The sequence below is a fragment of the Atractosteus spatula genome, chromosome 12, assembly GCF_055471065.1.
Source record: "Atractosteus spatula isolate fAtrSpa1 chromosome 12, fAtrSpa1.hap1, whole genome shotgun sequence".
NCBI lineage: Eukaryota > Metazoa > Chordata > Actinopteri > Semionotiformes > Lepisosteidae > Atractosteus > Atractosteus spatula.
Genome location: NC_142717.1, coordinates 35468792 through 35480947, shown reverse-complemented (window position 1 = coordinate 35480947; position 12156 = coordinate 35468792). Strand labels below are relative to the sequence as shown.

Here is a 12156-nt window from a genome sequence, read left to right as displayed (position 1 = left end):
TAGAGGAAGAAGTGAATCTAAGCAGGAATCAGGATTTTGGTTCCAAAATCACAAACACATTTTCTATACTGTTATTACTTAGGGAAAAATGTATTAGAAGTAAATGTTCTCTAGAAAAATAGAAAATAACTGCAAAATTCAGTCATTTGATAACATCCTGCAAAACATCAAAATCTGGGAGAAGACAAATTAGCAGAATTTAAATATGAGTGGTGTTTATTTAATGACATCCCATATCTACTTGAGCATAAAGTCAAAATGCCTTCTGTCTGTCCTAAAAGAAGGATGCTGATGAATGATGATGAAGTCAATTTTATTTTTGTCCCATGGAATTGTTTTCCAGGCACATGATACCTCATCCAGCCCGGATAGAATGGACGGAAATGTGTCAGGTAAGTGTGTACTGTACGTCTCTAAAAAAGAATGGCTCTGGGCCATGAGGCTCTCGTTGTTGTTATATACAACAGTTTGATTAATTAGGTTAAATGTCATCCAAACCATTGCCAGCATCATACGTGAGGATTTATACAAGAGAACAGAATAGGAATAGATTTGATTCCTATTACCATATACTTATGCCAGTATCTTGCCATGTCTTCTATATCTATGAGATATAAAACAATGCATAAATTTATGATAATAAGACAGCTTATAAACAAGAGGTGGCAAATTGGCCCATCTTGCTCACTTTAGTGTTAGTCTAAAGATCGCATCCAGCCATTTCTTGAAGTTTTCTAGGAAAGTTTCTAGGAAACCAGGGTATCAGCTTCAACAAGGTGGCAGGGTAGCCTGTTCCATAATCACACGCCCTTTCCATATCAAAGTGCCTCCTGTTCTGTGTTTTAAATGCTCTTCCACTTAATTTCCACTTTTAATAATTCCTCCCATAATTTCCTCTCATTTGTGACATTGCTTTAAGTCCTGGAAAGTATCTGGACGTTTTTTTATGGTTACAGAACATCTTTTTTATAGTGTAGTGACTAAATTTCTACACAATATAAGAACCTAAATAAAATAGTTTGCTGTATGTATTGCATCTAAATAATCTTTTATTGTTGTAAAAGAAGGCAATGTGAATATATTTTTGAAAATGCTGATCTCCTGTAGTATACATTAAATATAAAACCCGTCCTCTACAATGACCGTAGCCCATGACATACAGAATCTATTTAATTGTATATAGTTATGTAATGTTTAGTTATATAAATAATGTTATGTAATAAGCCCCCCTTGGCACATAATTATATGCCATCGAAAAAAAAACAGCAATACAATATAAGATGTTAAAGATTAAAAGAAACGTTTGTCTATGTACAGTACCACTGTACAGCAGAGAAAAGACTTGTAACATCAGTCTGTTAAGAGTTACAGCTAAAACAGGAGAAGGGAGAACATGTCTGTAGCATGATGACAGACAAAGGCATCTGTTGTCCTTATAGGTTTTAATTTGCGCCATGTCTAGGTTCATGTCATTCAGTATGACAATAGGAAAATTGTTGAAGTGTAGTCAACGTACTATACATGACATGCTCACATAATATTTTTTAAATTACAGGAAAAGATACAATGTGTAAAATACCCTGTGAATTTTTTTTAAACAAGCAAAATTTTTAGTGGCTACAAAATGATGTTTTTATTCACAACCTTTGTCTTTTCAAATGCCTGTTGTTTTCTGTTTTTGTGGTTGTAAATTATGTTTACAATCCCCTGTTCTTCTTTTTTCTTAAATCTGGTTTCCTTCTTTTAATATTAATTGGCTTAATTGGCTTTAACGTTAATTGGTAACCAGTAAAATCGATATTTTCTCTGTGACTATAGTTCTGTTTCTGTACTAAAATGGTCCAAATGAAAAGCAAAAAGCACAGCCCTAATTCCCTGCCTTCAGATGTGTATTATTTTATCCTAACATCTTCTGCTGCGTAGCAAAGGGTCACCACACCCCAGCAGAGAGCCGGGTATCCGGAGCAGCCAAAGGGGAATCGGCCGTGAGTTCCACAGAGAAAAGCCTGAAAAGTGAAAGAAAGCATGAAGCTGCACAGAGGAACCGCAGCTCTTCTTCAACCCCAAATCCCACCAGTCCCAAACCGCCCATACAGGGTCACAAGCCCAGCCTGAGCGCGCGGCCCCTAATCCCCCAGAAACCGCGCACCAGCAGCAGCAGGAGCATAGGTAGGTCCAGTCGCAGTCTGTGTAAGTGAAACAGCCTTTTGTCAAAAACAGAATGAAACGCTCTTGATCGATTTGCCTCCGATAGAGGCTTCTGCCATTTCTGGGCACAAAAAGTCTACGGTTTTATTTTAATGATGTTTTATTGGTTTAAAACTGAAGTACAGCTACAGTATACAGTATTTTGCCTTTTCCAAATAAACATTTTTAGTTTAGAATTTTTCTATTTTTTTTTTAGGATTTCTCATGCTTAGGAAAGCGACCCATCTTTGCAACATGTAGGACATATGGAAATTATATGAAGTTAATGGACTGAAATGACCACTGAAATTTGCCTTCTTCCACACATTTTAAATTTTTTTATTATACCGTTTATTTTTTAATGAAGCATAATGTTCATTGTAGTGTGAATGCTTCAGACATTGTATTTATTAACATCTGTTAACCGAGACAAATGTTATATCTTGGCATACACGTCACACCCAATGTGAAGAAAATTCATTAGACTGCTTCCAGGGGATATATATTCACATTTTTTTCTGATGTCTGTTCCATTTCACTAGATGAAATCCCCGATTCTCCAGCTGGAAATATTTCTCCAAAGGTAGCTGTGCTGCCACATGCTCTTAAGAGAGCCCCATCTGAAAAGGAAAAAGATGGGCAAAGTAGCCCCCTCCTCAGTGGGTCTGGCAGCTGGGCTTCAGCACAGGAAGGTAGGTTGTGGGGGCCCACCTTTTCAGTTCCCTTTCATACTCCTTTAATTACAGCTTTAACTTGACTTGACAGGGCCACTTTAAATGGAAAAGCTTTTGAGGACTGCACAGCCATATCCCCATATTTTCCTATATCCAAGTAAGATGTTAAATACAAAGAGAACAGCAGAGCTTGAGCTGCCAGCCACAGAAGGCACTCACTGCTAGAGACAGGGGTGTGACAGTGACCTCGCCAGAATGGTAAGCAGGGAATCCTCGAGTGGGCACGCACTGGGGCAGCTACACCCCATCTGCTCAGCTAACTGGAGCGAGTGGCACAACTTGGATATGACTTTGTGACTCAGTCTGAGCAGGGGCTGAGGTTAACTGAACAAGCCTCTCAGGCCCAGCTGCAGGTGGGTGCTTCTCTCACTAAATGTTTCTCTGTTAAGTTCGTAGATGACTGGCCCACCTGTTTACCTCAAAAGGGCCCTTTTACTAAGGATTCAGCAGGGAACTCCCACAAAATTATCTCAATGTTGAAACTCATTATCACTGTGCCTAGATACCAAAGATGTAGTGGAAAATCATGTAGAAGCAAGTATTTATGAGGATATCTACTGGAACTTTGTTAATAGTGAATTAAATACGTGTTACATGCATTAATATAGAGTACAGTGCAGTTCTTTGAATAAGGATGCTGTTATAAGAAGTGCCAAACCACACAATATTCGTTGTGTTTAAATTAAACTCTAGAAGAGCACAATTTAAACCAATAGAATTGTTGATTACCAGAGGATAGGTAGGATTAAATCCAGGATAACACTTGTAGTGGTCCCCATCTTCTCCAAGACATGTTTTGATTTCTCCAGACCTATTTATAAGGAAGAAGCAAAGTAAAGGTTAATTCCACACTAAAAAAAAAAGGAGAAACAGTATTTTAGTTTTTGAGCCTTCTTCCACTGTATTGAAATGCTCTTTTGCTTATTTTCAGTGTGGAATTAACCTTATCTTCCTTTGCAGCCAACGCACGCTGACTCAGGTCTCCACTCGAACATCTTCATAATGAATTGCCTTTTTTGTGTCTGCTCTTATCGCTGTTGTAAATAATTATCACTGTTGTGAGTACTGCTCTTTGTGGTTGATGCGAGTGTTGTAGAAACTTTGAGTTCTAATTCAGTGTACTGCTTAATATGTTGCCTCATGTGAATCTCTCTTGCCTTCCAGAATCCCTAATCAATGTGTGTGTTGCTGACCTTGTCTGTATTGCATGGTGTGTTATTCTTCATGAGCTTTCATTGATTCATGTGATGTTTCTAGCGTTGGTATCAGGTTCAATGAACTTTAAGCATGACCCCATAACCCAGTTTGTGGGGCTATATAGTTATTACTAAAGATGATTTAGTAATAAATGAAAGATGTTATACTGAAATTTAGTATAATTGAAATATCATGCTCTCATTTCACTATGGACTGTCAGAAGCTAAACTGCAAATTATTTCTTCATTTACTTGTGAAATTCCTGTTTAACACTCAACAGACATGCAGGCCTAAATATATCTTCTTCCTTTAGAGTTTTCTTTGCAAGAAATTTCTGAGCATACAGCACATGTATTTTTTCATAAAAAGATTTGCTGTGCCAGATGTCAACAGTTTACCCAAGACCGTTTTATAAATTTGCAAAAGTATTGAAAATAAAGAATAGTGTATAATCTTAAAAACATTTCTAGAGAAAACATTAAAAATAAGACAAAAGAGAAAAAGCATATAGCAAAAGGGAACTCAGACTAAAAATTAGTGAAAATTAGGTGGACTAATTAAACAGGTTTTGAAGATAAGGAAAATGCCTGAGATTGCTGTCTGTATAATTTGCAGTGGATATAAAAAGGGCCACTTTGAAACTTTCAAACCCAACGCTAGAAACAATAATCATTCATTTTCAATTTGCAGTTCAAATCATACAAGTTACAACCGGGCTTATTTAATGAAAATTAAAATATGTGGTACATTACTTTCAATCTAGGTTCCTGCTTATTTAAAAGAATATTTTTTACATTCGGTTTCTGTTGTATTTGTGTCAACAGATACAATAAGAGAGACTTTAGACCATAATTCTTGGAACATTAGAATATTTTCTTCTGTCTTGTAAGACCCCAAACAGTGCAGGATTTATTAATCCTTGCACATGGCAGGGATGGACGCTTTCTTAAGACGTTTAGTATGAATGTTAGATCTGGGAAAACCAAGAGACGAACTGCAGTAAAGCACAAACATTGTTCCATTTGTGCGCAGTAAAGTTAAATAGTGTTAACTCTGAGATACAGTTGTTTATGTAATCTAAGCACATCTTTTGCTACCTGACTTAACCAAAACTGGTTATCTGGCTAACAGCTTGTGACAACAGAATACTATCGGCCAAACATTCTTTATTTCAATTTGAATGCTGGCGTAAAAGGCTAAAGAAAAGACTCCTTTTCCTCAGTGGAGCTTTCTGGAGATGATAGCACGTTTGATACAGATCATGAACCAGACAAGCCCATCGCTGCAAGAATACGAACCTCACGGCAGTACTCTGCTAGCACCGCTGAAGAAATGAGTGAGCAGGAGCGCAGGAAGTCCAACCCTCGACCCGGTTAGAGCTTTTCACCTTTCACCTTTCACCTGTCATGTTCTACAAATCAGTAAGAAGGTGTATAGATTCTTTTAAACAGCTTTCTGGCACTTAAATCTGTTATTTTATTTTTAGTTTTAGCTCATTTCCTTCTCAAATGTGCAAAGGAAGCTGACTTCAATGAATCTACATACTCTTCTTTTCCAAATGGCACTGCATATAGATTTAAGTCTGACATTTTTCAAGCTTTGAAAACTGGAGTAATACCTTCAAAAGACATATCAAAACCAATTGACAATTTCCTGTATCACAAACATGTTTACAGTGAACATTAAAAGTAATAAATGTGGGGAAAACGTATTCCAAGATGTACTGTAGAAAAGCACAAAAGATTAATGAGCAAATGACTAATAAAATGTCCACAATAATCCTGAATTGGTGCCAGTTGGAACAATCTGCTTCTCATGTCACAGAATGCACATCATTGTAGTTCAGTTTTGCTTTGCCCTAGGCTGACTGTGAATTTCATACTGCATGTCAAGAAAGTTCATTTTTAAGAAATGGGATGTTGTTCATACTGTATATAATTAATAATGACAGGTCTGTCTTTTTCACTTTGTGTTTCTGAAAAGTTAGATCTAATTATTGTAAATGCTCTATAAATCATAATGCATCTTAGGGATTGTTATTGACACTCATGAAGAGCTTGAAATAGGCCTAGGCATAACTCTTCAACTTGTATATTCGTTGCTATTTTATTTAGCCTTTAGTAAAGACTGTTATTATCAATTGCCCTTATGCTCTTAGAGACTTAGAGAACATCACAAACATTACAGTTGTAATTAAAGTGCTAAATAAATGCACTGTATTTAGCTTTTCCCTTTTGGCAGTGGATTTTTAGAGGGCAGTGATTAACGTAAGCTTCCCACAGCAGACCTTATTCTCTACCAGGAAAATAACCTACAGTTTGTCATTCTCCTTTTGGGGAGGTCTAGAGTGTACTGATGAGCAAGTACTCGGCACAACTGAGGCGCCTTTATGGGTTAGGATTAGGATTCTTTCCTGTCTACTGCTTGGCTAAACAAAGTATTGTAGTTAGTACACTTTTTAAGAACATAATGGTGCAATATTTGTTGTTTGAAGTGTTCTGTTTTATTAGAAATTCAAAATCATGGTTTGTTCATAGAAGGGTGTTATATCTTCAGAGTCCAGAGTAACTGAAAGAAACAGCTAAACATTTATAAATCCCACATCATTTCAACTAACTGCAGTGCTTGTGCACACATACCACACAGCTTAAGGTAAGGAACACGAACCGTAAAACAAATATAAGCGTAATAGTAAATATGTTAAATATACAGGCTTAGATAGACCCTTACTCAGGCCTTCACATTTTGAGGTATGGTTTTAACTGGTCTGGGTCTTGATTTAATCGGATTCACCCAGTTATAACACACTTGCCAATTGCAAGCTGCAAATCCTAGAAAACTACCAACAATTACTATTTTGTTAAATCATCTTAAAGAAACTCCTTATAACCTTTCATCCTAAAGCAGAAAGATTTGTTGATTAAAAATTTCAGGACCTAACAAGACCAGCATAAGTGTATGAAAATGAAGATCAAGGGTGTCTCGGCCACTGAACTGATTTCAAATGTTTTCAAATTGCACTTCACAGTGCGGCCAGCCTCCATGACAGAAGCAGCCCAGCGCAGAAGCCCTAGCTGCCAGCACTCGGAGGACAATGGGTCAAAGGCAAAAGAGAAGTCCCCCAACAAAGACAAGAACCAGGGTAGCAGGTCTGGTGACTCTGGGGAAGAAGCAGACAAAGACTTTATTTTTGTATGAGAAAACAAACAGAACTGTCTTCTTGCATCTGACTTTCAGCACCCAATCAAGAATTTAAAAACCCAGTACATTCATAATTTCCCAAATCTATTATTTCACTGTTTTCAAGTTGAATTGATGAGAAGAGATGATGTTCTTACTTTGGAAAGGCAGAGTTACCAGATGATGTACTTAGCCTTGACTAAACTTCAGCACTTCTTTCAGGAGGCATGTTTCTGATATAATGGTAAAGCATCAAAAATTGGCTGATGGAGGTTACAGACTGGCTCTGTTGAGCTGGTTTATTTGACTAATATATTTAATTAAACTGGCTAAAAGATGCTTCCTGTAAATTATTTAAAAGTATCAATCCAAGGATGGTGAAACATGGCTTACTTGTAGTTTTCTGACTTCATGTTCTGATAAAGTCAAATAATCCCACTATATGTACAGTACAGTAGCACAGATAGCAAATCCGCCAGCTGAGCAGTTTTATTGTCTGCAGTGGAAGAACTACAGTAAGACCCTTAAAGAGCTACTAAGCACTATTGCATAAAGCCTTAAAAATTACAATTAAATACTACTTTATTACTTTTGAAGTAGATTACACAATGTTCATAGAGTGTATAGTGAAAGCGAGGGATATGTGTGGGTTGGGAGGTAAAAATACTGTGCTCAGTGACGTCGCTGAATGTACCTACAGTACACAGAGCTTTAGAAAATTTTACATTTCTTTATCAGTAAATCATGAACTACAAAACATGAGGTCAGGCAGACTAATGGTAAATTTATTTTATCCGAAATAGTGAAATAAAATATCTGCTCTTAAGTATTTCAGGTCTTATCATATGTTGCTCAATAGTCCTTTACGCACATTATGTGGAACCTTGCTTGCTGATTTTTTTCTTAAATTTTCATGCAGGGGCCTTCCATTATGCCACTGCTTCTACTGTTAAACATGAATTTAGAAAGTCTTCGCTTATGGAGAACACTATACTTGTGTCTTTCTTTTTACCTTATCTAGGGAATTTGTAGGCTGTTTTCTGAATTCTTGAAGTCTTCATCTACACATTTGTGATAATTACCTTTATTTGTATATTCCCAAAATCTATATAGTGTAGGGGTTCATTTTAGGAGTCGTCTTGATATGCAGACTGTCTTGGAGTTCACAGGAATAGAGTGAAAGTTTCAGAGCCTTTCCTAACACCCTGCCCCTGCAAATGTATTCATTGGTGATCATTCACGGTTGAATCAATTTGCAGCACAGCTGACACTGGAATTACATGATCTATTATTAACATAGGCAAGTGATCATTGATCATCCCCTTGAATGGATTTCCTGACATGACTTGTTGTGTGCCCATCAAGTCTGCAGTTGGAAACAATAGATTTTGTTTTAGGATTCAGTTTGTTGTTTTTTTGCCATGCCTCATATATCCTCTCAGCTGAGCACACTAACATTTGTCTCCGCCTGCTTTCTTTCAGCTATGAATCATCTCAGTAAAGTAGCTTCATATAAAATAACAGATCTTCATTAATGATTTTGTAAACCGAATAAACTGGACATAGTTTCTTAATTGTCTTTTAAAAAACAGGCAATGAAATTACTGCTGGACGTCATTGTGTCAAATGCGCATGTGTGATACTGTATGTATTCATAGATGTATACATGTTCATGATCACAGGCTCTGTATTCATATGGTACAAAGCACATTAATAAAAAGATAAAGCAATTTTTTTTATAGAATTTATTTAAAAATGAATAAAGGGGTGCTTGGTGATGGGTTTTTAATCCTGTATAAGGAAGACTTTTTTCCTTCTAAAAATCTACATTATTTAAAGCGCAGAGCTATACTTTCTGAGGGGATTTGTAGTGCACTACTGTAAGCACAAAAAAGTGTAATTTAAAATATGGGAGATGGGGGTTGCAATATTTAAATACAGATGTATTATTTCTGAAAAATACTGGATTTTTTATTGTTAAAAGATGGGCTCTTGGTTCTGTTTTGTTTTTTAGATTTTTAATTGCAATATTTTACATATTTTTCCTGTTAAAATAACACTTTACAAATTTCATTAAACTATTCTACAGGTTGTGGAGTTTCCTTTATGTGTATATTTGTACCAATAAAATGATTTTACAAATTGAAAGATGGCTTGCATACTTTTTACCATAAAAGGTCATTATGGGATTTTGGACTGCTTTTGAAACTTCATCTTGTATGCAAGATGTAAGTTTTACTTTTCTAAAATTAGTTTCATAATTTGCTGTAATTCATCGCAAACCTATTTTTAAAAATAATAAAAACAGTTCTTAACCCAAGTTTAACAATGGAAGTTTTATATGCTCTTTAATTTGCAGGTCATTTAAGCCATTGGTGTAAAGGTTTGGAGTCTAATTCAATAAATTTGAGGTGGCACTAAAGTTTTTGTGAATGCAGCTGTTTTGGTCAAGTTACTCTATGGGATTATTTCCTGAAGAGGTCAAAGTGACATGTAGCAGTTCACATCCTCCACTACTAAGTTAAAGCATTGTATTTTTCTTTCTCCAAACACAGTTAAGAGAAAAACATGCAGTTTTGTACAGTAAACAAGAAGCTCTTATTGGAGGTCAAATGCTTCTAATGTTGCTTGGAATCGTTTTTCCCCGATTCCACATGCGAAGTGTAATTCACAGCTAGCCACAAGGCGACGCAGTAGGCTAAAGGAATGAATTCGTGTAAGAAACGCCGTTGAACAAGAGTGATACAAAGAAGAACCATAGTTTTACTGTTATCTGCAAGATGGCAATGTTTTTTTAATGCACATCTTTGTACGATAGTTGATATTAGAAATATTTAATTGCACTATTCTGCATTTCTGACGACGACTTTATTCAATTAACTCGGTGAATTTAACCATTTCTGATGTAATTTGAGACGATTTTTAAAGTTTGTGTTCCTTTACTGATTAGAGTCCCGCCAACATCATCAACAACAAGCTGCTATCTCATTATTGTAAAGCACCTTCTATGCCCAGTTTTGCTCGGGTTTTGAAATGGGATTAGATCAGGCTATACCTTAATTCGTAAACCTTCGTAAACAAGAAAAACCTACATCACTGTTTAAAACGGTAGCAGTGTATAACACACAGTGTATACAGTACGTTCCATATGCTGTAGCCCCGGTACTGGGGAACTGTTATTTTCTAGTTTGTGCGCAAGCTGAGATCTTTCTACAGACCTCTACAGATAGAAAAATGCTCATTGTGAGAAGCTGTTACTGTATTTCACTGCCACTGCCACCATTCTCTGTTCATCATACACCGATCACATATTAATAGGTATTTCGTCAGAGCAACCATGTTGAGGAGAAACTGCCTAAAGTCTTATGTACTTAGTACTGAAGTTGTTGGAATGAAGGTCAAGCATGGAGTGTACTGTAACTTTTGAAACTTGGCAGTGCAGGAACTAACCAAAAGTCTAAACAAGCAAGCAGACTAGTTAAACGTATCAATTATCACCGGTGATTTAGGTCTTAACTAGAAAGAGACAACAGACACTTGGGTTGTGAGCCACTGCTGTAAAGGACACATGCTTTTCGGAAATGAAGTTATAAAAGACTGAAACTTCTGTACTGTAGTGTTGGACTCAGTGTAGCCGCCAGGTGGCAGTCTATGTCCACATTAAAGTCCTTCGAGAATTTGCAACAATGCACCTGTTAAATAGTGAAGTAGTCATGAAATTACAAATGTCGATTTTTGAAACCCACTGTTACGTTTTATATTTGTGTAAGTAAAGTTACATTAAAGCGTGCAAAAATATTTATCTTATAGATTATTACTTCTTTGATACAATGCGCTCTAGCGGTTCTTCTGGTGCGTAATGGCTGCCGCGCGTCGGCCAAGACTCAGGAGGACGAACGATGCACTTTCATAGTGGATGAAGTATTCATTATATATTATATTCTTTATATAGAAAGCGTTCAGATCATTTAGAATGAAAAACGCTGCAGACATTTATTATGATTCATTTTAACGGACACGAGGTAAAAAGGGACGGAACCACAAAGAACTGAAGACAGGTTTTGTGATCTTGCACTTTAAAACCTCCAAAGACGATTTCTAATATATTTTAAACCCAATGTAAAAACTATATGATCTCTTAAAAAACTAACTGAAAGATATACTGTATATCTACAGTATCTATCAGTTCATGTTTGTAGTGTCAAATCTTCAACTTCTGATTTAACGTTTATTTTTTCGGTCCTCTAACTGCTACCAACAATGGCTTTGTTACTAGTCGTGCATTTAAATTACTGTATATGTACAGTAAATGGTAAGTTGTATGGTAAAAAGCGACTCTTTCAAATTATGTATATAGCCCTAATTATCAACCTTTGACGCAACTGTAGCGCAGCGTCCACGTGTTACTTTTTTGCTGCCAATAGAAAATGGCCCAATAAATTATTCAGAATACTGCATGTTCGTATTGTTCGTAGTAGTATGATTCGTGGTGTTTATGTTGAAGCCTTTTTGATTACCAAAAAGGAATAAATAAATAATATGATACAAATTCACAATTTTCTCAGTGTCATGTGCTTTGAATAAAATTTCTAGATTTTTTGGTAAAAATAATATTTCAGAGAAACGTATCAATACATGCAAACTACAGGACTTCCCTTCGATATTCCATAGAGGTCGCGACTTCAATCTTGGTCCAGAGTCTCAGTCCAAAAGGTGTTTATAAGTAATCACTAAATCATACATATAGTATCTGAAACCCTTGGTTTATTTGATCGTGTTATTTGTTAGTTTAAGCCTACTGTACTTTAGAGATCATTTGGAACACAAATCAGAATACCCTTCGGTTATGAAAGACCAG

The 12156-nt window shown here is 36.2% G+C and overlaps 1 protein-coding gene across 3 annotated transcripts in view; it reads left to right on the top strand.

Annotated features, from left to right (window-relative positions):
* carmil1 (capping protein regulator and myosin 1 linker 1) overlaps positions 1-9446 on the top strand; it is a 112232-nt gene extending 102786 nt beyond the window's left edge. For 2 of the 3 annotated variants that reach the window (XM_088929500.1, XM_088929499.1), the window contains exons 34-38: positions 344-392; positions 1924-2169; positions 2730-2879; positions 5341-5490; positions 7147-9446. In XM_088929500.1, the coding sequence (XP_088785626.1) occupies positions 344-392; positions 1924-2169; positions 2730-2879; positions 5341-5490; positions 7147-7316 (765 nt within the window). In that variant the 3' untranslated portion in view covers positions 7317-9446. The remainder of the gene's footprint in view (positions 1-343; positions 393-1923; positions 2170-2729; positions 2880-5340; positions 5491-7146) is intronic. The other variant, XM_088929502.1, reaches the window with a different exon arrangement.
* The last annotated feature ends 2710 nt before the right edge of the window (positions 9447-12156 follow it).